Here is a 25,671-nt window from a genome sequence, read left to right as displayed (position 1 = left end):
ATCAATTTTTCAAGTAAGTTGTCTACCCAAGATAACTTTGTATGTCCATATTTATAATTCAGTCAAAAGAACAGGAGAAATTTAACATCTTTCAATTAATTCACTAGCATTTGAATCCTGTGTTTTACCTGAATTGAATGTTCAGAATTGGAGCTTCCATAAAGTCTGACACACATTCGATGTTCACAACCTGTTGAACCTGTGCACCTCCATCCACTGTGGGGTCAACAGGCTTTGTCTGAAGATTCAGGCATAAGAAGTGGTTAAGGAAACTGATCAATGAATTGGTAACTTGAAAATTTAGCAAATCCTCCAATAAGCTACATGAGGAATTAGCATTGTGTCTGCTCATGCTAATGAATATTCAAAGATCAATTCTTGTACAGCAAGAATTTTAATTTTTTTTTCTCTCCATACTGACACACCTAGAAGCAACAACCCCTACAATTCTCAGTTACATGGATATTCTTAAAGCAAGATGCTCTCAAAAAGGTATGAAGACACAGACAGACTTCACAATAAAACCCACTGGACCCACATCTCATTTTGATGTGAACATTGCAGTGATGCTTTGAGTCAAACAAGTTTGATTACATAGTCTCCAAGAAATCCTAAATTTGCACTACCAAGTGTTAAGGATAAACCGTAAATTAAGAGCTTATTTTAAAGTATCATCATCATGTATGGGTTTTCTTCTACCTCCACCTCAAGTCTGAGGTTATCTGCTAACACAGGACTTGAAGGACACCACATCTATACCCCTGCTACTTCATGACACTGGAGAAAGCTACAGAGTTACATTACATATTTATTCAGTCTTATATCCAATAGTAAAATTTGTGTTTATAACCAGAGCTTTAAGGAAAGAATCTTCCATCTCTGCGCAAGACTTGTTCTTTCTATAGAAAGTTTACTTTAGAAGGTTATCAGCAAGTTTCTAATTTCTTCATGTTCAAGGACACCATGCCTTGATCCAGCAGCTTTATTATAATTTTGTGAGGTATAAAACACAAAACCCAAATAAGAACAGACACACGCTACTGCACTTAAGGATATTTGACTGTAGATCATCTGAGCAGATTACTGTTGGAGTAAAATTCAAGAACTGTGTTGATGTCTTATTTCCATAGAATATGAACATACGTCCTAGAAAGAAAAGGATAAAAGACATTAGAATTTTTAGGTACATCACATGTAATCATATGGAACTATTTGTCCTTCAAGCATCTAATACACTGTTTTCTACCTTTCTTTAAAACAGCTTTTGAAAACAAACATAAATTTACATGGTTTATCCTACCAAGACATTCACAGTTCAACATGAAATAATTAAACCATCAGATCTCTCCCACAGTAGCTGTCACACAGGCAGTTAAATAATCAGTGGAAGTCCTTCAGTTGCCAGAGAAGGTTATTTTTTTATATAAAGAAGCTATTATGGTACCAAAAATTATGCAGAAGGGGAGAAGCAAACAATTCTAAGGCTGGCCTGTATTTGATTCCCAGCTCCTTTCTAGAGGTTTTTGTTAACTTGTGCATTGATGTATTATGATAGACATGTCTGAAATGCATTGTGTATCATATTATTACAATAAGCTATACTTCAAGATATGGAAATTGAGGAGAATGGTCCTTTATTACCTTGGCTGTACCAGACTTACAACTAGGCAGCAAGAGCTGGAGCTTACAGTACCACTTAACACTCCCACTTCATCTCAGCTACCAAGACAACCGAAAAATTTAAGGAAACTAGAACCCACACAGAAGCCAGGGACACACAAACAGTGAAGATCCTAAGACAGGCTAGGCCTGAAATCACATTTCCCTCTAAGCAGCCAAAAAGTAAATCCTATCCACAATAGCGTGCTGGCACTGGGTTGATAATGCGGACAGCTAACCACTTGGCCTGAACGCTCTTACCCAGGTTCTGTCGAAATTCAGACTTCAATCCAATTTGTAGCAACTGATTTTCAAATAAGACTCCATTATTTTTACAAACAAACCTAGGGGAAGAGAAGGAAAACACGTTGTAAATTGAGCCATATTAAACAATATTTAGAACCCCAATATTCAGGGTCTACACAGAGGATGAAGATTGTGGTTAACCTAGAGAGCATCAGTCTGTGAGAGAGGCCTTTGCAGAAAACTGCAGTTAGAAACGACAATTTTACAACCAAAACCACCATTTGTAGGACATTAAAAGAACTGAAATTCTTATTTGACAGGAAGTCTGAGAAACTATGAAGGAAGCAACAATATGCTATATACACACAGTCTACAAAGGACCAGGCAACAGACTAGGATTTCTTATTCATACTCTTGACAACTTCTGAAACTCATTAGGTTGGTGTAGAATTGAAAAGTTTGAAGCTTTGACTGTTTAAACCTGAAAGAAAAAAGAATCCCTTGTTTTATCAGTTCTGTATCACGTAAGTCAACTGAGAGTTGTATTTTTTTTCCCATTTTGAGAGAGGAAGCCCATTCTGCAGTGATTTCAGTCCTTTTTGTCACTCTTCACTTAAAAGTAGAAGAGGTGGTCAGCAAACATCAACCTTTTGCATAAAATGCATTTAAAACATACTCCCAAATATCAGTATTTTTGACAATTTACTCTTATGTTTTTCCTTTTTTTGTGAATAGTTGCAAAACAATACACAACTGGCATTGCCTCATTTTAGAGCAGTGGCCCAGCACTGACTCATAAAGGCAACTCTAACCTGGGTATTCATGAGCTTGTCAAAATCCACAGCATCTACAGATGTGTTCTAGTCACAAGTCTGACAGTACTTGTTTCTCTAGTTTTGCTGGTATTAAGTTAATGAACAATATAGTTTTGCTTTATAACTATATTCTGGAAGTTGCCCAGCCTTGCAAGGTTTTAGTATTGCTTACTTGTGAAAAAGCTCATCAGCATCATGCACAGTATCAGCTGGTTCCTCAGAAACTACCTCAGATGAAGCCAGGTCAGGGCTAGTTCAGGCAGCACAAAGGAAGAAAGGCAGTAGCGACAGAGATAGCAGGAGTTAGTAAAGACAGCTTAGTGCTTAGTTCTTTCTTTCACCTCCTTCCTCAAAAAAGGCACTGTTAAGTTTAATGCATGAAAAATTTATTAGCTGCCCTAGCTCAGTACACTTAGAACGGTATTAGGCAAGGTTTTCCCACATTTCTCTCTCCCACCCCGCCCCTCCCTGATTGTTAGGAACCAGCAATTCTTCCCAAATACAGGAGACAGCTGAAGGTGTTCAGTAGCTTAAATTTATACCTCTTAAAGAGCTAAGTCCTTTTAGGCTTAACTGCAACAGCAAAAAAGTTTTAGTTCAAAACCATATATGTAGATGTATTTTAATTACTACAAATGTGTGCTTTGAAGCAGAGGCCTCACCAACCTTAGTGGCACTTCTAACTATAGCTGCAAGATCAGTTCTTAAAAACACACAAGTATTAAGTGTAGGCAAGAATACAGGGCACACAGAGAATGACTTACCCAAGTAACAGATTAGAAATAAAAGTGACAACAGCACTAAAAAGAAACAGGAAACTGTAAAAGGCAACTTCTCAGTATCATTAGAGAAGTGTTTCATCATCTACAGATGGACCAAGGGGTTGGGCAATGCTATACTTTCTTCTGCAGAAAGAGAAAACTCTTTTTAGGTAACTTTTGTTTATGAAGCTACTAGTATTGATTTTTTTTTCCCCCCTTTTAAAAAAAAAAGATAAGCTTTAACAAGCTTGTGTATCCTCTTAAAGTCTTGGTATTGTGTAGCGTGATTAAACATTGCTTATTGCCTTCCAAGAGAAACACAGGATCAAGTCTTAGTCACTCTAAACCCACAACAATGCATTGCCTAGTATAAAATTTTGATGAAAGTCTCAGTGATCCAGACAGATTATTTTCACTAATTACGTCTTTTATATTAAGATGCACCACAAATTTGTCATGACATCATTCAAAATTTGGTCCTTGGCAATAGTAGCACATTCTTTGGCCAATGAGATTACAGAATGTCTTTAAAAATCTGTCATCTTGTACTATTTATTTTCAAAATTTTAGCCAAGGAGCATTTAAGTGTAGCCACAGCAGCTTTTAATATTAAAGGGATCAGCAACACACTTCATCTATACTAGATTATGTAATTAGGAAGATATCTGTATCAAATCCCCTAAAGAAAAAATAAGAAAAGCACTTCCCCCCCCCCCCCTTTTCACACCTGTTTGTCAGACAGTAGCAGAACAATATAAGTATATTTGAAATTCTGTGAATCTCTGGATATAATCCATCTCACTGCTCCAGTATCAGCTTGCCATAAGTGGAGAGACACAAGAATACTTCATGGAAATAAGTAAACATATTCGTATCAGGCCAAGATAGCCCCAAAATTCAAGATGTATTGAGATGCACAAGCAGCTTAGTTTAACAAAGAAGCAAATCCAGCATGAGAACTAGGCAATACTGTGTGGCTAATATCCTCAGGTCGATTACTACAATCTTGGTTTTCCCATGAGCAGATGTATTCAAGCACAATCCAGCACACAGTTCAAGAACACCTCTCTTGCTGCACAACTACCACCCAGGAATGCATTCAATAAGCTGGAATAAAATCATAAGTTATTGCACATTTTTTTTCCTCTAATCCTGTTTTAACAGGCAAATTCTTTTTCAGATTCCTTACAAGGTGACTTAATTACCTCGCAAAGTTGTCATCAGAACCAGGAGCAAGAGGTGCAACTGCAGAAGGGGAATCTGAAAATACATCCACCAGCAGACTACCACTAGAGGACGGTGGGGGAGCTGAATTGGCAAGAGGGGCAGCACCCAGACCCAGCAGATCTGCAGATGGAGAAGGAGTAGACTAGGGAAGACAAGACATTTTAGTGTTACACTACAGCAAAACTAAAACAAAGTCGTCTCTTCTGCATAGACAACTAAGCTATGACATAGTGCCTCTCCCCACCCCAAATCAAGCTTTGAATAGATGTAGGAGGCTTCATGGACGTAGTTATCACCTTGCACTTCAACTGAATGTCATTTACAGACGTGATTTTCTTTTTCAAGAGTTATGCCCATCTAACCATTAAATAAAAAAACAAAATTCATCTGTCCAGAATCTGATTCTGTAGAAGAAAGATGACAACGTTTTTCCTCCTTTTCTCCCCTCCTAATTTCAAGGGAATTTAAGTACTGTAGGGAATAAGATTCAAGTGTGTTGGTTTTCTTTCATGAAGAATCCAGCAAGGCAGGCAGTGGCTTTTACACAAACCTAAATTAAAAACATCACAGCATCTTTAAAATTGACTTTCAGTTTAGTCCTGTGTTTTCAAACCTTGGCAAACCTTAGAAATAATGTAAAGCCTAACCAGCACAAAAGCAGTCTGTAGCTAGTTCAAGCTGCAAACACTAAAGATAAGGTCTTGCCTTTACAACAGAGGCTACATATATGTGCCCAAGTCACATGCAAGAACAAAGCACAGACTGTTAAACAAAATGTTCATGTATCAGACATTAGCAGCCTATGATATGGCAGATATGCTGAAGATGAGTCATGAGATTCGCTTGGATTGAGTCTGAAATCTTGTTTTTGAAACCCAACTCAAAGTTATCGTATTCTCCAGAGACTGAATTTGATGCAATATAACAAAAAATTCCTTGGCAAAAAATTTTCAGAAGCCAATCAATAAGAACTACTGAAAATGACCAGCTGAACTCCAATTTGGAACATATACTCAGCATCTAAGCCAGAGTCACACCAAAGCCACTGATGAAGGTAACACAACAGAATTTCTTCATGGCTGCAAGGCATAAAATGAAGCTCAAAGCACAATGCAATTTTAACTGCCAGTCACATCAGTCAATTTGGCATGCAAAGAAAATTCAGCAACTTTTCTGCTGGAAAGGTATTTGTGTCCATTCAAAGATGCTGCACTTGGAACATCTACTCATACATGCTGCAATGACTAAGAGTTAAAGAATTATGCTTTAAAAAAACGGAGGAGGGAGTGTGCTCAGTATTTCCTTCTCTTAGGTAATCTACTACTACATCTCAAATGTAATTACAAGTTATGCTAGTCATTAAAACCAGAAACAAGTATTACATTATGGGAATGATTCACCCTACCAGCTTTAATTGACAATAAAATGAGAAGTTTCCGCTGAGGAAAAAACAAGACTGTGGCCTAGTCTACCGTTACTGAACTGAAATAGTACTGTCAAATAGACAGTAACACCATTATACTGATTTCAGGACATTCATGTTAAGTCCGTGTTGTCCACTTCTAGTAAAAACAGTAACATAAACTATCTACCATGTTAGACTAAGCAGAAGAACAGCTGATACTCTGAAATTCAAGTTACTCCTTTTAAATGTTAATTCTATTATCTCACCTTCACAGCAATTTCACCAAAGAGATTCCCCTAAGTTTACAGCAATATTTTTCAAAGTAACAATGTAGAAGAGACTTTTTTAGGCTGCAGACAGTTTGTCTCCATTTACATAATATTTCCAAAAGACAACTGCATCCAAGTGCACAGTGGGGTAAAAGCAGCTATATGTTCCCTTGCTACTTTACAGCATACGCCCAGTGTCTTAATTTGAGATAAGAAGTTTTAAACCCCCTAAGAAGCCACTTCAAGGAAACCATTCTTTCCTCACTTGTACACCATCTAAATTAGTGAAGTAACAGCTTTTGAACTCACAACAGCACTGGCATTAACAGAGGCAGGTTCAGCACTTCCATTCATATCAGAGCTCCTCTCCTTTTTAATTTCTTCCAGGTCAGTAACTGTGCCTGGCCCTTTCTTCTTCTTGAGTTTAGCCAAAATAGAAGACTCCCTCTCTGGAAAAGGGGGCATCTCCTCCAGCACTGTAGCCTTATCACAAAAAAGAAAAAAAAAAAAATTAAACTTACAGAAAAAGCCAAACCAGTTTCTGAGTCTTTGAAGATATACATCCTTATAGATTACATGGGGCAAAAGCAGAAGTAATTATCCACATAGAAAATGACTACGTAGTTTATTGTACAGTGATGGAGTAGACTTGCTTTGAAAAAGTTATTTAAAACTTTCCTCCCAAAGCAGTTCTTTAAGAGAACAGGAGCATATCACTTCTCTGGTACAGGCCTATTAAAAAAAAAGTTAAAAATTAGATCACAGCAGACCTAATGGTTCTTAAGTCAAGCAGACCTACAATGAAACCACAGAAAATTACCCAAGGATCTAGTCAGACCTAAGCATTTATTAGCTGTCAAGACTTGTCAAGTGTGCCAAGCTCTGGTCAGACCTGAGAGCATCAGGTTAGAACTGTGAACTTCTACAGACAAAAAAAAAAACCCCACAGCACAATTAGAAGTTTCCGGCCTGCCATCAAGTAAGTCCTCAAAAACAAAGCACCAGCCTTTTGATATCCAAATACTGTAGGACCCTGTACTAAGTCAGCTTTCTCTGGCTTCCCAGCTCCAGATTAACATGCTTTAATGGTCTTTCGTCCCACTAAAGCAGTAACAACTTTAATTTAAAGATGATTGCAACTGAATTTGGTAGACTAAAAGAATCAGCACCTACATTGTTGCTCCTTAATTCTACATTAACATTTCTGAGCAATCAGGTAAGATTAAGTGGAGTTTACTTTTTGACAGAAGACACAGCTAAAGAGTTCTGCATAATAAAAAAACCCAAACTTTATACCTACCAATATATCAGTACTTGCAATAGTACTGAGCCTCAAATACTCAACAGCTCTCTGCTGCAGCTCTACATCAGCATTCTTTAGCTGACTGTCACTGCGCAATACATCTTGAATTGTAGTTTTGATTTCTGGAAACAGGTTCACAAACTTGATGTAGGTAGACAGAAGGAGAGCTCGGGTAGGAACACTACACAGGTGAAACTTGGAATGTAGCAAGTTGAACTGGATGAGGGGACTTAAAACATGAGAAGAGAGAATTAGTTCAGTTTCGTAGACATGATAATTCTTATTAATGCATTACTAGCAAGAGTTGAATCATTTGTTAACCAGCCTTTAGGAATATTAAGTAGACATTAGATTCTTTACAGAAAGTGTTACTACTTCACTTTAGTATTTTAGAAGGTGTTTTACCTTGATCTTGGATCACCTGCTATCAGATTTCCAAATTCTCCCAAAATGTAGCCACCTACTTTTACAAGATTCTCATGGCATGCTGGAGCTTGAAGGGCCTGTAAGAACACACTGATAGTCAATGATCTGTAGCATATCAAAAAAGATCTTTTCTGTCACTTCCATGTCCAGTTTCCTAGTCCTCTTTCCTGTAAGAGCAGATCATAAGTCTAGGCACTACAGAGCACTTATGAGAAAAGCATGATAGGTAGTATGACTTTACAGAAGATTCTCTAACATAAATATTACTTAAGAGAACTCTTAGGCCCATCTGACAGCACTGTGGACTTTTGAGGACAGATACAGCTAGACTTGTTTAAGTCTCCCCTTACTTCTTTAGGGGTGTCAGAAGGATGTTAATATACTTAATTTAAACCTTGCAAGAACATGCTGAAGTTGTCCAAAATGAAAATACTGTCTTTTTTGAGTATGAAGAAACATATAGCAGGGATGAGTTCTGAAAGTCAGCTTAAACATTCAGGAAAGGAAATAAAAAAGTGAAAAGCCCATGTAAAAGAACCCAAATGAAGTCAGAGCAACAAGGCCAAACATTTGAAAGTGCTGTCCTTTAATAGCTCAAATTCCAGTTTTATCAGATCATGGACAGAAGAAATGGATATATGCTTCCAGAAGGATCAAGTTATCATTTTGAGTGTTTTGGATTCCTGCATGCAGAAAACTGAAAAAAAAAAAAAAAAAAGCAGCAAGCTGCCCTGTAAAAGGCTTCTATTTTTACTACATTTCAGTAATTTTCCACGTAATGTAATTTCCTTACTAAGCCAGCCATTCAATGCCACCCAGCAAAACAACAAAAAACCCAGCATGATCCCCCTTGCCCTCCCTCACCAAAATCAGAACTGTACCAGGAGTATTCTAACATTACTTAAGCCAGAGAACGTTCTTATCAACTTAATACAGTCACCGGCTCTGAAAATCTATGGTGCTAGTTTTACTAAGTGCTTCAGCAGTGTTTTGTTGAAACATTCAGGATCATATTTTTACTCCTCCCTATTATGGGGAAGCACGCACACCTGCTAGATCATGTGGTGTTTACCTAATTCCTACCTATTTTGAAAGTGAATTAAAAACAGTTAATTCTCACCTCAAAAACAGTCTTTGCTGCATACCCTTGAACATCATCCCTGTTGATGACAATCTGAATAACTCGATACCACACCTCTTCACTGACATAGTCACCAGCAATGCGAATCAGATTCAAAATTGTATCCACATACCAGGTATAATCCACTGCATACTTCTCAGCTAGAATTGCAACTTTCAGAACCTGAACACACATAATAGAATAAAGAAGGTTGACTAGCTTCTACTATAAGCTACATATCAAGATTCACTTTCATATACACCTAGTGATACCCCATGGTAGCCCAGAAGTCTCAGTTTCAGACGCATCAGCTTGCCTACTTGTTCCCACAGCTAAGGTGAAAGATGAACATTGAAATTCTGTGCCAACACACACTAGTTGCCAGCTACATAATGCTTTCCGCATAATTCATTCAAGTATGTTGCATCTGTGGCTTTTCAACTGTGTACTTAAGTGATTAAGAGCTATTTATTGAACATTTTTGTTTCCTATAAAAACACCATCACCAAGACAGGACCAACTAGGAAAAGGGAGATCTCTAAAAAAAAAAAGAAAGTGGAAAAAAATCAAACTAGCAGAGACAGACCAGAGTCAAAAGTATAGTTGTCTTCTTCAGGTCATACTAAGATTCCTATAACCCAAACCAAACAATCAATACAATATGCATAGGAAGAAACCTCCACATAATTTGTTATCAGTTGCATTTATACTGATTGACCTATTCTTTTAAGAGTAGTAAATTAACAGAATGAAATTCACATCATCTGCCAAACCAGAAAAAAATAAGAAACCACAAATATCTCACAATTTCTTCTCTAATGGAATAATCAGCAGTCTCCAAGTAATTGAGCATTTCAGCCACAATCTGTTGGGCATTGCTTCGGTCACACATCGCGTACAGGAGATCTACAGCTCTTTGTCGCACACTTACATCTCTTTCAGTCTGCAAAAGGACACACAGCAAAAAGTCAAGATGATTTCATCTTTATTTGGAAAGCACATGCAACTTACTGAAGAGATGAAACTTACTATAATCCACAGTCAAGTTTGAAACAAATGCATTTTCATAATCTTTCAGATGCAGAATATCCTTCACATAAACTATGAGTTTCTCATATTATTCTCACTTTCAGTCACCTAGAAAAAGGTCACTGGAGACTAAGACAGCTTCCTGTTCTTAGATAATATTATGAAATTTCAAATCATCAGGTTTTATTTCTCTAGTATACATATCCAAATCTGTACAAGTGCTGAAAGGATGGAGGACTTTGTAGAGAGTATTCCACTACTACCTTAACTAGGGTGAATGAGTTTGCGATCCACTGTGCACTGGGTAACTGGTACCACTGGCCACAAATGCACTATTAACTGGCTGAAATTGTCAAATTGTCACCAGGCTGATGAACAATTAGCTACCTGCAGGTTTAGTACTGGGTTTGCCTTGTATCAACAGAAGTCCAGCTAGAACAGATACATACTTCAAAGTTTGACAAATATATTAATATGCTACAGCATGAGCTTGGAAGAAAACCATACACGAAAACACTGAAGTGTGCAAATAAATTTACATGCCAATCAGTCTTCCTCTTTTGACTTCTGCTTTTTCACATAACCACAGCCTCTGAATATGCCTTTCTGGTTTCTTGACTTTCTGATTCTGCAGTGGAAGTTGATCTGCTCTACTGCTACCCATAAGCTATTGCAGTGAAGGAATAGTGTCTGAGAGCAGCAAGACAGTAATAAAACAAAGTCTCTCCAGCATTCACCGCTTTGAAAGAATTATTCATCTTTAGCCTACACCGAAGTATTACATGGGCCACAGCTAAAAGTATCAGATTTATTAGTAAGCTGCAGAAATAAACTGAAGCTGACCTCCATCGTTGCCAGCACAGCAAGATTTTTGCAGGGTTAAGGAAAAAACCTAAAGCAGACTTTTGAGAATAACTCATTTGGTTCCCAAGTATTATCAACTTAATGGGGGGGGGGGGGGAAGAGGCTTGGGACAGTGGGGGAAAGGACATTGAGGCAGGGGAGAAGACAACACTCAAAAACAGATTGCACACTTAAATATTTACCTTCAATGCATTGATAACTGTTTCTATGTGTGTTTTCACAGCCTCATGTGAGAATTCAGAGCTGGCAAGCGTGCACATGCTTTCCAGTGCTAGGTAACGCAAATTAGTTTCTCGGTGCTGCAAGAACTGACCTAGCTGGTTACAGGCACGGACTAGTAGATTTGGCTCACTGCACAGAACAGGAGAGAAAGTGAAAGGGTTAAAAGCAACAGGTTTGAGAACACCCAATACAGAATACTATTTCTGCAGTGCAAGTTTCTTAAAATGCTTTAAAGTGTCTGCTAGAATGCCCTGATGGTGAAATAAAAATTGAGATACTGTGAGCAAATAATCTCTGTTGGATTAAAGTGGTGGGATCAACACAAAACACCAGAAAAACAAAAAAAGAAGCAGCAAGAACAAAGCAATAAAATAAATATGCCGACAGCACCACAGTTCATTAATACTGTTCAATTCCATTGCTGTGGTTGTGTTTCCTTCTCCCCACTTCCCCTCGCCAGTAAAATTCCATTTAGTGTTCAAGACAAAGGCACAGCTTTATACTTTAAAAAAACCCTCTCATAATAGAAGTGTTCACAGCTCACCTGTCATGATGTATAATTAAGCTTATTGCCTCAAACAGCACAGCATTCTTTGCATTTGAGTGTTGTACTTTTTTTGACTTTGGTGGCTCCTGCGCTTTGTTAAGAATAGTTTCCAGGCATTCTGTTAGACGACCACGTACCGCAGGGTCTTCTGGAGAAGAATGAGCCGTTGGACAACTTCATTTTGCTCAACACCCTAATCCCTGTCTTAGACCTTCCACCTTGCTAAATCTGAATAAACTGGAAGTACTCTGATACATTAAAAACAGTTCACCCTCCCCCAATATACAGTTGGCAAAAGAATTCTAAGCCACAGTTCTGTCTGGTTGAGAAAAAAAGCCAAACGCAATCTCCACTATAATATATTTGACAGCTTTAATACAGTTGATAACATTAAAGAATGTTTAAAATGGCAGTTGCGACTGGCTTATAAAATGCACACTGATTTGACACTTCGTTAAAATTAAACACGATGTAATTCAAAAGGCCCTATTACTTAGAGCAATCTGAAACACTTAAGAGTTCAGACTCAGTGTCCTTGTCTTAAGACAACAAGCTTGCAACACTTGTGGTAACACTACAGCACAGTAGCTCTTTGGAGCTAGTGTACTGAATAAGAGAGATGACCACTGCTGTGATTTGTGCATTACCTGGAGGTGGATAGCATTGTAACAGCCTCAGAAGTTTTACAGATAACCAAGGAGCAGGAACAAAGTAGTACGTATAGTCCTGAAGATCTGTTGATGCAGAAGTTACAATCTGTAAAGTAAGCAGACCGCATGTCAGCTACCAAATGTAAGCGATGCACAGTCATGAGAAGGACCCAAAGAACACCATGGATCACTTTTGGTAGAGGCTTACAAAACTATGTCACTAACAATGTTTAATTCAGTACACTAGTTAGGTGCAAGTTGTCATACTATGACATCAGGCTCCCTAGTAATAGAAATTCAGTTTTACAGATACAGTAGTCCAGGAAGTATTTTCTTGCTTTTCGTAAGAATGAAGATGATCATCTTGTAATGCCAAAACATTTTACTAGAAGACTGACTTTCTTTGGTTCAGCAATTCATAGATTCAGCCAACTATAGTGTTATAGTTGATTGCTGATAGGTGAACTTGGAATTCAAGTACAAGATGCTGTAACAGACTGAACTAAAGCAGAAGGACCAACTAACACCTTCAGTAGTATTCATACTCCAGAGCAAAGAACAGATAGCTCTCAAAGAAATTTATATGCACAGTGAAATGTGATAAGGATTAGATTAGGTTTCAGAGTATTCATGTATTTCTTTTCCCCCTCTAATTCTAGGGTAAGCATGAGTTCGGCACTGGCTTTGCTCAAAGAAATTCTATCTCATTCTTGCTGCTCCATTACAGAACAGCTTTGCACTTCCCTCAGCACTCCCTTGCTTTTTAAGTATTAAACAAAATCTTTATATTTGAAAAGAAATTAAGTTTCTTTACATGTAATTTTGGATATAACACCACATAAATCTGGGTCTGACACACATTTGTCAAGTAATATCCTCCCATGTCTTGTATACTTTCCAAAAGGCAAGTCAAACAAATCAGTAATAAAGTTTTCCAGCATGAAGATGCTAACTTACAGAAGTGTCTTTCCACTCCTCCCTGCACCAGCTTAACCCCCCACACCCATTTACAGAATATCATAACTAAGAGACCTTTCTGCTACATAGGCTTGGAGCATAGCAAGGATCGCACCAAGAAAATTTGGGTTAGCTAACAGTTTTCTGCCCTGATAAGCAACAAGTGTTATAAGAGATTAGCTGAACCAGCTACATGAAGTGAAACCGAATCATCTTCGCTTTTAATGGTACACTAAACTAATCTGACCTAGAAAGCTGAATAAATAAGCAACAGTAAGCTAACCTGACCTAGAAAGCCGAGTAAATTAAGCAACAGTGAAGTATTATCAGGGTTATCACTGGACTCACTCTGCTTAATCTTGACACTGCCAAGGAGACTGAAGTTTTAAACTCTTCTGGGTTCTTCTGTGCCAAAGTCGTGATCAGACTTGTAGCTGCTGTAACCACCCCCTAGAAAAAAAAAGAAATACATTCAATTTTGTAATAGTTTAAGATGCTGCCCATTAACACCTTTCACTTAATTTTGTTGTATATTAAAAAATACTTAAGTTTACCCTCATGACAAAGTCCCACATTAAGAAACCCTTTCTTTAGCTACCAGCTAGACTAATTGTACATCTTCAAAATCCAACATGATTTTCAACAACTTGATAACTGCCATGCATGCAGAGCATTTCATGCTATTTTTGTATTGGCTTTGTCTCATGTTTGGATAGTACATCTAAAATAACAGCAAGCTGTATTAAAATAAAGTCTGGGTGCAAATTGTCTTCCTACACAAGAGAAGCATGAGTAGAAGAAATAGGATGCAGCAGATCACCCAGAAAAGAATTCTGGCAACACAATATGAAGAGAGAGCTTTGTATAACACATTTTATATATACACTGCTGAAGCATAGGTCTTAGTAGCCTTAATTTCAAAGTAACTAGATTGAAGGAAAAATAGAGTCTCTTATCTGGAACAATAGGTTTTTCTGAACCAGCAAGATAACAACAACAGGGACACCACAGGACAAGGAAGTCCAAGGACTGACAAATCAGGCCTTGCATTTTTAGTGTAGGTTTAATCCTAAACGGCCTAGGAAAATTAGTATTACACCTATGCAACGTGACTTAGAATCACAAGGCACCAGATTAATTTATTTGCAGCCAGAGGAAAGAAAAACTTGTGCATACCATTCTTATATCTCTAAGAAAATGGTAAGCAAAGCTTTATTAAAAATTTATAGCAACTAAAAGAGGACAACTCTTGTTTCTTTCCAAGTCTGAAGAGAACAGCAACCCACTTGCTTGAAAGACTCAAGAAGAAATAAACTAATGGTGTATTTAAACAGCAGAAGGGACATCATTGTCTCTACAGAGTAGGCCCAGGAAGCATAATGAAGCTGATTTACCAAGTGCTGGTCATTGAGAAGATGCACCACTCTAGACGTCCAGTCTCCCATGGGAACAAGATCAGGAGAAGTTCTATATAAACGCAGTAAGCACAAGGCAGCGCTCTGCTTCACACTATCCATAGTATCTCTGCATTTAAAACACAGTGGTTAAGTCACAGCAACACTTACTGGCCAGCATTATGCTAGTCTTTGTACTGACTTAGCATGCCTAGCCAGGTAGCATCCTGTCAACAGAAGTTCACTAAATTCTTCCTGTGTTACTCCCTCCCTCCAACTTATATTCAAGCCAAGGGAGCTACACGAAGTTACATTTCTAACTGACTGCTCACTCTGCATAGATCATGTAGATATGACACATATGCATTTTATATATATTCTCTTGGAACACTAGAGGAATGAAACCCTGAAGACTGATCTCAGAACGTAAATGCAGCTCAAAGTTCAAACAAGTCTGAACTGAAGATGCTGTGCTCTGTGATGGAACTTCACCCTAAGTGAAGTTTTTGGAATTTAAGGTTATCTTATTAAAATCCATGACTCATCATTGCAGTATCGTCTCCACTATGCTACATGGGGAATAGCACCTGGCAAGGGCAGCACAGGACAGGACAGCAAGAAGCCTGACAGGGCCCCAGAACGCGCCATCTCTAAACATGAGCCCTTACACAGAGAATTCCATGTCTGAGAAAGGTGGAATTACGGGATAGATTCTCCCCCATTTCCTCCACTAGACAAGACCCATACTGAGCATCAGGTGCTAGCTGCTTATTCTTCTCTTTTTGGCATGTACTACATTTCAGCTCTGCAAAATAGTGTTCAAGTGTGGCATTTTACAGACACTATTTCAAGACCTCAAAAGTATTCCTAAGATTTTGGCCACAACTAGATATCACACATTATATCCTTCTTCTTGTCACCAGCTCAGACAATACACATAATTGACAGAGTCAGAATTAGTGTTGCATAAGCAAGCACATTTCCAACATTTGCAAACTCCAGTGCTCGACATTTAGAGTATTAATACAGTTCTTACACAACATGTTATATTAATGTAAGACAGTGTTTTATAAAAAAAGAACCGTGCATATTCCAAAACATTTCATATCCATAAAAGAGTATGAAGGCACTATTTGCACTTGGACATTGTAAGTTTCAAAATAAATTAGCCCTACAATCTCAAGTTTCATTTTAGATCTACTTAACTACAGTTCCAGACACTTGCCAGGTCCATTTAGAGACTTCTCGCACTCCAAAGGGAAAGTCAGAAAGTTGTCAGTGACTATTTGCCATTTACAGGAGTTGCTGTTTACATGGCTAGCAGAAGCAGCAAGAGAGCTCACACAACAGAATATTCTCACATTCCTTATGAAGTCAGAACTGTTTAAGTTAGAGCCTCAGTTTATAACAAAATTTGTAGTATAAACATCTATTTAGGTTCATTTGTTTCTTCTTTTCATCAGGAGAGATAAGGAAAAGTAAAACATATACTTCAGGGATGTTCACTGCCACACATTTATACAGAACAAACTTGATCACAACACAAAGCTGTAAAAGCCTATTCAAGATATTGACATAATGTTAATTTCCATGTTGTATTTGTACACTTACTTTGATATACCTGAGCATGGTATTACTTCTGTATCCGGAGTTACTGGAAATTTCCACTATTTGTACTGCAAGCCCAGGGCTGTATAGCTCTAAGCATGGATTAAGCTGCTGCAATGGAACTGAGTTGCTGAAAAGGTTTATTGGTGGTGTATTTGAAGGTGGCATGTCATACCTACCCAGCTACAAGTATTTTTGGAATTTCTCCAGCAAATGCTTCTGCCATCTCCCGACTACCCACATTAGCAATACAATGCAGAGCAAGCCCCATGAAGGTGGGATTGCGGCTGGCCAGGTCATTCTTGATTGCATTGTTTATTAAGCGAATCAGCTCACTATTAGAGTTCACTAGTACGGAGATGAAGAGATATCCCTGTGAGTCAGAAAAAGGAAAATGAAAATTTATTTTAGTTGACTTAAAGTTATTTTTCTGTTAATGCCACAAGTAATTCCTTCAGACATACAGTTCTCCTCCAATACCAAACATCTAGGCAGAAATAGATATTTAGATAGTAGAAGCTAGAAAGATTAAGTGAAGTAAACAAATGAATAAGCTTAGTGTTAGCCTAATCAATAATTAAGTATTTCACCAATCTATTTCAGCATATAGTGAAAAGATCATTTTAGATGAATGGGAGCAAATCAAGAATTTGGTTTGTTATTCAGACACTAGTAAGTTACATATACCTGATATACACAACCTTACCTAGGAAGATTTAAAGAGATACTCTGAAAATTTAAAGGTTACTTACCTTTTTACACAAGACTCAAGGCAGTTTCTTAACAAGACTAATAATTTTACACAGAGTACACATTCTAGCTGTTACAATTAGTACAAGATTCCCTGTACACAAAGGTAGGTTTAAATCTCAGAATCACTGCTAAATCCAAAAATCAGGCTTTAAACTGGGTGGGGGGGTGGGTGTGTGAATGAAGCAAAGTCCTTTACAGACTATACAGCTAAGGCAGGATATCAGACAGAACAGCGTATCTTTTATAGAACTCAGTTACTCACGATCTGTTTCTCTGTATATCTATTGGAACTGAGCAGGTTCACAGCCTCCATATGACCAAAGTCAATGTCATGCCCCAAGAGAAAGATGAAAAGCAGTTTGCAGACATATTTTTTCTTACTGTAACCATCCAGAGCCTTGTCACCTGGAAAGCAAGAAACAGCAATTAAGCCTATGTTGTTCCTATATCTGGTTCTCCCCTCCTCAGTTGCACTGAGGTACCTCATCATATCTTACAGTAACAAGACTTAGAGTTGTACATAGCAATTAAGATTGACATGTGATTAACTATGTATCACTCTACAAAAGAGGGAGAAACTTAGGGTTCAGCTATTGCAGTACTTAGATTTCACAAGTTTTAAACATACTATTTCAGCTTTTATTCACTCTACAGTGAGCAAAATGCTAAATATATCCACTTATATGACTTAAAGGACTACAAGTATTTACATCATTTTGTGTTAAACACATGAATGTTATCATAAACCATTATCAACAGATGTCACACAATCAACCAACTCGTGTGTTTTTAAAAAAAATATTCCCAGTCATAGAGCTGGTGGCTTGTAGCTCTTCCTAATGGTCCGAGACAGAAAGATGTGTAACTCCAAAAAAGCGAAGCTGTCACTGAATCAACAAGACATTCACATGATCCCAGTTTTAAATATTTATCTAAATCTGAAATTCATTGAGGGAAAAAAAAAAACCACAAAAGCTGAAGATTTTAGTTTAATTCCATTTACCATTATCTATCCTGAAGGATAGTCATGAGATAATGCTATCACTAGTCCCCAAATTATCCTGCTATGTCCTTAAGGTATTTTCTTGCTAAGAGGCAATATATACGTGTCTATTCAATTTTTATTTTCCTGTTTCTGTTAAGAGCAGCTATATGTCTTCTGTATGTGTTCTTTCATTAAATCAATTATCAAACCTTTATCACTGTAAAAAAATCTTCACACGCTTCCTGAAGTACACCACAGTAAAGAACTCCATAACAAAATAAAAACAGTCTTTTTAGAAAGATACAATGATAGAAGTATATCCCAAAGCCTTGAAAAAGAAATACATGAAATGAGATTACCATGAGAGCTTTAAAGGTTTGTAAGATGAAAGCATTCACAAGTGTTTCAATTTTAGAAGAAAAATGCATCCTAAATAGGTTTGGCCTTATGTTGCAGTATTGCTGTATTTTGGAAGCTTGTAAAAGCTACACGGAACAGTACAGTAGTTTATAGCTCATCAGGCAGACCACTTGCTTTCCTGAAGAAAAGGGCTACATATGAACATACGCTTTTTGCAGAACATTCTTCTCCCTACCCCAAATCGGGAGATAAAGGAGTATGCACTAAATCAGGCAAGCCTAAATGCTAGCAAGAAGTTCAGTCAGAGTAGCAAAATTTTGATAGATGCTGCTGCTTAGAAGGCTATATTAGCTCCTTAGCCTCTGCATTCTGGGCCCAGAATAACAAGTCCGTCAGATCAGTATGTGTTCCTTAGTGATGGGCAAGTTCAGCCGGAATAGCACCACATAAAGTAAAGCTTAAATAAGATATTCCTAACTCATTGCCCTTACCAAAAAAAGCTCCAAGTTGCATTTTTTTTTTTAAATTTCCGATTTGTGTAACAGGCAGCTAAACATACAATAAAGAATCTTAATAGTATAGAAGTTTCTCCTCCTTCCTTCTCATCCACTGATGCAGAAGCAGGTTAGATTTCCCATGCCACATGCATCTACAGCTCTCAGATTTTACACTAAATCCACTGACTGTATAAAACCAACAGAAACCTTACCACTGTAAACTAAATTTATAGTTTGTGAAGGAGTGAATCAAGGTGTGAAGCTACGTAATGTTAGTGAATCAAGAGAAAGTATGCTGGCACACTGAAGTAGACAATGATATAAGGTTATTTCTAGAGGCTGCAACTATAAATTTTGGAGGTTGCTTTCTATTTTTACTCTAGAAACTTTTTTTTTTTGTTTTATTTCAACTGAGAAAAACTTAAGCACACAACTGCCATTTTAATACAGTGATACCCTTCAATTCTGAGTCTTTAGACATCCATTGATATTTTTAAATTTTATTTTATTTTTAAACTGGCACAGCATATCAGTTGCTAGGAAAAAGCTTTACCTTGAGGCTATTTTTATGCTGCACAAAGAAAAGTTGCCTTCAGGTCTGTACTACAGATGCCAATACATGTCACATTTCACTTAGATACATGAGGTAGTGTTACTGAATATACTCAAGACAGTGAAATCCTGCTATATTGGATCCTGTCAAGATTCTCTGGCAACATCCAACACAGCAGAAAGCTGCCCAAAGACATGTTTTCTTCAAGTCACATTTACAGTTTGCTGCCATAAGGCTATTTTCCTGCTGAGTCAGCAAGTGAATCCAGGGCAGTTTGCTTTATTAGACATCTGAACTAATATTAGAAAAACCGGAGCAAAACATCCAGACTGAAGGTGAGGAAGGATGGGGAGTTGGGCACAGAAGGTGGTTTGGAGGTCCAAGGAGTCCAGGAAATTGAACTGCAGCTGCTTGTTAGCATGCAATCCATCAGCACCACACAAAAGTATAAACCCCATCTTCTCAAATGACACTGGCATTGACTTTGTGAGATCAAAAGAGGGAGTATAGAATACTGCAGCACAATTGCTTAATGAAGAATACAAGCAGATAAAAGTATGTATACTCTGAATCACATCAATTTTCACAACAAAGTTTTTGTCATGGTTTGGCAATTCCTTTTTTCAAGTTTAGGACCGAGCTATTTAAAGCTTACATCCTTCCAAGAAACCAGTATTTTAAGAGCTCAGATTGGCAAGGTGCCATAGGATCTTGGGGTATTTGAAGCACTTCTGATGGAAACTATGCCATGCAATCAAGCTCAAAACATATCACCATACTACCAACAAAGAAAAAGCAGCTTCCTTCTCCATACATGCTATCAAAGAACAGTACTGTAAAAATCAATAACTGAATCGCTTTTTCTTAAGACAGAAAAAAGTTCACGGACTTGCTTTCAAAAGCTTCTCTTCAATTCCTCTCCTTCCCAGGTAGCATTTACAAAGAGTTAAAAAGGTTCTATTTTAAACATTACTAACAAGTCTCATTGCTTAAGTATGTGCTAAGATGCACAGCTTCCCTTAGCCTCAAGCAAACATCCAAACAAGAACAGAAGGAAATCTCACAAGTTGTTATCTTTATTGCAATATACAATCATTTCTTTTAACTCAGCTCATTTTTAAATGCTTTCAGGAATATTTGCAAGTACTGCAAATCAAGTCAGCAGAAACAGGAAGGATTCAGAACACACGTCAGCAGGTTTTGAGCACAGTGGGCATTTCAAGGGCTACTTGCTTTCCCTGGGAAGTTTATTAGTCATTTTTCTAAGAAAGAAGCTATTCATAGCTGATCAGCAAATAGTACTACTATTAAGAAATAATTACTACTTTCATATTTCTGTGCATCACCTCTCTACCACTGCAACAGGGAAGTTCTGGTTTTCATTGCTCATAGATCTCTTTCACACAGACTTCCAAAGAGGAAGAAGTAAGGCACAAATGCATTATGCAACCCTTTGGTTTCCAGATAGCACCTTCTATCTCTAATTTGGACCATGAGTTAAAAACACAGCACCTGCTTTTGATTCAAATTCAGTGTACTTAAAAACCAGCCTGCTGCACTGTTACAGAGCTTGCTACCAGCCAGAGAAGGCAAGAATGCAGTTGTTTGCAAGTATGGGTTGTTTGCTGGGGGGGTAGAGCATAAGGAAGCCTGACAAGTCTAGTCTCACCAGCATCCAGATAGTTGATTGCTATCTCAAAGACAAGACAGTCTGAGCTTTTAAAACTGCAGTAATGGCTTACGCAAAACAGAATGGACAGCACCCTTGAGAGTTTTTTGTGCATTCAGTGTGCTTCCTTCCTAGGTTGACGCTGACCTATGTTCATGCAGTCAACAGCAATCCAACGCTATACTGTATCAGAAAGCCTACTACTGGCTTAGAGGCTAAGAAAAATGAAGTTGGTTTTTATGAAAGTATCTACAATTTGAGACAAGATTTGTCTTTCCATAAGAGTGACAGTCCAAACCCTCTAAGTGAAAGGATGAGTATTTGCAGCAGACAACCCGTACATATCCATAAGATGGTATTTAGTTGCCATACTACTACCACCACAATAGAATATTACTAGAGCAACCCTACAACTCGGGTGATATTTGAAGCACGGTTTTACTTCCAACAATTTACTTTGTCAGTGAAGACACTTTATTATTTTTCTGCGTGATTGCATTCATACATCTCTTAGATGATCAGAAGACAGCTGGACTTGGACAGTGAGACCTTTTTAACCACACCCATCTTAAATATGAAGACTACACTTTCACAGCCTGCCAGGAAAACAATTTACTGTTGTGCAGCTTCTGCTTAAAACAGGTATTTAGAGGCTTATCTTGAACTTCCCACAAAGGGTTACTGTGTAGGTTGGGACAATAGAGAAGACTTGCTTGAATTTGTGAAAACAAGTGAGCTGAAGCAAAAAAAAAAAAAAAGGCAGATTATCAACTGACATTGGGGCACTTCTGCACAAGACAAAATTAAAATACACTAGTACGTCTGAAATCCAGCAGCTACTCTTTTAACACAAACCCTATTAAGCAGTCAGAACGAAACTAAAATAGGAGCTACTGCCAGATCTGGAGAAAAGAACATGCCTGAATCAAGCAGAGGAAGTTCCTTTGACTGCAGAAACAGCTTAGTTACATCAGTACACAGATTCTACTCAGAGATCAAAATGATACAACAAATTAATAAACCAAGTATTTTTTCACTCATTTACAAAGCAGTTACTACTCTGACAGCCAGACTTCTAGTTTAGCTCAAGCGAGAGCAAAATCAGTTATAGTCTGAACATGTAAAACAAAGAATAGTATTTGTCTACTTCATACTTAACTCCTACAACTTCTGCTTTATTACACTAGTGTAGTTTCTCCCTATTACATGCATCTTATCTCAGTTAATGCAGAAGCATTTAAAGCAACCATCAAGGGCACACTGACCTTAGCTATGGAGCTTCCTCATGCTGAAACAAGAGACAAAGTCACCTTAAGTACAGAGACACTATGTTCCTTCTGAGCTTAGGGCGCAGAAGCTGGACCAGAACTCAGTCCCAATGGCATACATTCCATCAGTTCAAGAAAAACACGGCTTTTTCCAGAGATGTGCAGCCTCATCCCAGTCTGTTAAGTACAAGGGTATTTCAAATAGCAGGTTGCCCAACATAAGGTGGGTAACAGGCTTGCCAGCTACTTGATGAATAGAACAAAAAAGCAGGAATACTTAGCCTCTGCAACAGTTTAAGAATTTATCTTCCAAGTTACATGGGGTGGGTGTCTGTATACTGCAACAGAGTATGCCAAAGAGTATAAAGGTCCGGAGGAAGGAAAGGATACTTGCGATATTCCAATCTCTTATGCTAGTCTCAAGCAAGACCGTATCTTTATCAACAGGCATTACCGTCAGCCTTGCTTCTTACAGTCAGACCTTTCCCTGGTTATAGCAATGCAGCCAGTCCAACAGCTGCATCTTCAGACAGGTAATTAACCCAAGGCCCCAGTATTCCCCATAGTTATTTAACAAGGGACTCCATCTTGAGTCACACATTTTAAAATGTTTTTAAATAGTTTGGACCAAGACAAAAGTCAGAGCTACATACAAAGAAACTGGGTTAAACTGAATGATCTCCCCTTAAACCAAGAAGAAAATGCATTATGGAGGTCTGTTTGCTTTTATACTGCCCTTCTGCAAGGAAGAACCAGGCAGCACAAAGGCCATGTAGAACTTCTGCAGCAGAAAGATAGAGCTATCACCTCCTCACACTCTCAAGACCTTAAGCAGTTACACAACAAGTTGTCCAAACTCAGCTTCTTTCAAATTGTGACATTTATGTCTAGCTTCCATTCAGGCTATATCAAGTTATCTTCAGTTCAGTAAGATTTTTCACTTGAAATCTATACAAATTTGGTAATAAAGTAGCCATAACGAAGGTTATAGGAAGGTTTAGTCATCTGTCACTCAAGCTTCTGAATAAGCATACACTGATATTTATTCAAAACTATTTCAACTGTGCTTAAAGGATGCCACACAAGGCATGCAGGCTAAAGTTATTGCACCACTTTGCTGAAAGCACCTCTACTGTCTGATCATTGCCTGATCCATCGTTCTACACAGACAAAGGTTCCTATCATCATTTCTCCCATGTATCACAATTAACCAGAGAAGAATTTACTGTGCATGTACTTTTAACTATTTTTGTACTTAAGCCACAAAATACCTCGCAAAACCAAGGAACAGACGGAACAGATTTGTTATGAACTGTGCGATCAGCAGCTCTTTAACCTACGATTACTCAGAGATACAACACAGCTACCAAACTCCCTATGTTAACCAGTGAATGCTATTCTGACAGAATTCAATTCACTTGAAGTTTCATTATTGCGAATTTTTATTATAGTTAGTAAATGCAGTGGCTTTTATAAAGACATTCACAGAAAAGAACCATGAAGACTAGCTCTATTGCGTTAGGTAACCTTTCAGCAGAGGTGATATTAGCAACCTTCTGAATACATGTTTCTTTGACTCTTCACAGGGCAAGACTTAGGATGACTGACATTTACAAAATACTGAACTGTGTGTCAGTGTTCATTCCATGATCCTCACATAGAATTAACTGCACTTTATCAGTAAGTGCACTCAGAAGGCATAATTATTACTAGCATTAATTTTAAAGGCTGCATTAATTGCTGTGGTACCCAAACAATTCCAATTGACTTCTTCCACACTCACAAGTTTACAGAAGTATGCAGCTTAGCGGGTGCAGATGGACTCAAATGGAGTATAACTTGTGTTACTCAAAACATGTAAGCCATCATTTTTTCTAGAATGCTTAGCTTTCATATGGAATAGAGGTTTGAATCTAGCTTCCCCATTTCAGTTTGTAAATTTTTCACGTCAGGTGCAAACATAAGAAATTGGACTAGTAAGCAGCAAGTGAGATACTAACTAGTGGTGCAGCCTGAAGTTAATTTGCTGAAGAACTAGATTTCCATGTTGGTGACTGCAGCAAGGTTTCCAGCTAGGTGTTAACTCCAGTCGTTCTTGATGATAGAAGGCATAGGTGGAGTAACTTAATATATATACAGGGAAAGTGACACCTGGCTTTCTAGAACAACCTGTCCTGTTTAAACAGTTAAGTAAAGAACTTACTTAGGTGCTGAAATGAATTTCAGCAACAGCCGATAATCAACAATGCTGCTAACTGACAGCAAGTAGTTTTATAAATGCAGACCAAGAGAAAACAACCAGTCTTTGTGGCAGTTATCTTCCAGGTTAATGAACTTAGTACAATTAGTTGAAAGATAAAGTAACATGAAACTTCAACTTCTTCAGTGTGCAGAAACTTCTTAAACACTTTTTGATTAAACTCAGTCTCTTTACCTCAAAGATATACTTAATGTGTCTAGTACTGATCTTGCTTGGAGATTAAACTGCTTTATTTAAAAGTTACAATTTAATGCTTTAAGTTTACTAGACAATAAGATGATTTGCTTTAATCATACAGCTGGAACTAAAGAAAAATGGCTGTTACTCTTGTTTGCAGGTTTCTAGTAGCCCCTTGCACTGTCTGTAGAACAGACTATGCAAAGCCTACTACTTATAGCAAAAAAAAAAAAAAAGACTAACATCAGCTTTAGATGGAAGCTCTGCAATGAAAAGGAATTAAAAAAAAACAAACAATGTGACATCATAGGGGGGTGACTAAATGAAAGTTCCTTTTTCTATTTACCCTAGAAAAAATAGCCATTAAGATTTCCTTCGTTGCCCTACAACTGAAGTTACCAAACTCGATAAAGTATGCTGAAATTTCTAAGAGAAAAACACTAGCACAGAAGCACATGATGGCTTCTATTTTCTTAGAAGAGTTTCTTTTCTTGAGTGTCATGCACTGTGGTCAACTTTTCCTTCCAAGCTGTTGTTGACACTCAAGTTTTTGCAGGTCTTCATATGCCTTCAAGAGACATACCACTTGAAAAGTAGCAACAGATCACTATGAAGTTCAGGAAAGTTATTTCAGGCTTTGCTAATCC

At 37.7% G+C, this 25,671-nt stretch overlaps 1 protein-coding gene across 5 annotated transcripts in view; it reads right to left on the bottom strand.

Moving 5' to 3' along the window:
* Window positions 1-25,671, bottom strand: part of AP2A2 (adaptor related protein complex 2 subunit alpha 2) — a 48,124-nt gene that overhangs the window by 5,729 nt on the left and 16,724 nt on the right. Inside the window, exons 3-20 of one of the 5 annotated variants that reach the window (XM_074148491.1) lie at window positions 17,518-17,660; window positions 16,682-16,875; window positions 14,895-15,024; window positions 13,849-13,950; window positions 12,541-12,649; window positions 11,891-12,041; window positions 11,307-11,475; window positions 10,037-10,174; window positions 9,232-9,414; window positions 8,091-8,188; window positions 7,683-7,914; window positions 6,692-6,865; window positions 4,687-4,850; window positions 4,460-4,479; window positions 2,893-2,929; window positions 1,921-2,003; window positions 1,048-1,146; window positions 129-243 (exon numbers count right to left, since the gene is read on the bottom strand). In XM_074148491.1, the coding sequence (XP_074004592.1) occupies window positions 129-243; window positions 1,048-1,146; window positions 1,921-2,003; window positions 2,893-2,929; window positions 4,460-4,479; window positions 4,687-4,850; window positions 6,692-6,865; window positions 7,683-7,914; window positions 8,091-8,188; window positions 9,232-9,414; window positions 10,037-10,174; window positions 11,307-11,475; window positions 11,891-12,041; window positions 12,541-12,649; window positions 13,849-13,950; window positions 14,895-15,024; window positions 16,682-16,875; window positions 17,518-17,660 (2,341 nt within the window). Of the gene's footprint in view, window positions 1-128; window positions 253-1,047; window positions 1,147-1,920; window positions 2,004-2,892; window positions 2,971-4,459; window positions 4,480-4,686; window positions 4,851-6,691; window positions 6,866-7,682; window positions 7,915-8,090; window positions 8,189-9,231; window positions 9,415-10,036; window positions 10,175-11,306; window positions 11,476-11,890; window positions 12,042-12,540; window positions 12,650-13,848; window positions 13,951-14,894; window positions 15,025-16,681; window positions 16,876-17,517; window positions 17,661-25,671 lie in introns of all 5 variants that reach the window. The other 4 variants (XM_074148489.1, XM_074148490.1, XM_074148492.1 and 1 more) reach the window with 4 other exon arrangements.

This window comes from Numenius arquata, chromosome 6 (assembly GCF_964106895.1).
Source record: "Numenius arquata chromosome 6, bNumArq3.hap1.1, whole genome shotgun sequence".
Lineage (NCBI taxonomy): Eukaryota > Metazoa > Chordata > Aves > Charadriiformes > Scolopacidae > Numenius > Numenius arquata.
Note: the sequence above shows the minus strand (reverse complement) of the source record. Positions and strands in the feature narration are given on the sequence as shown.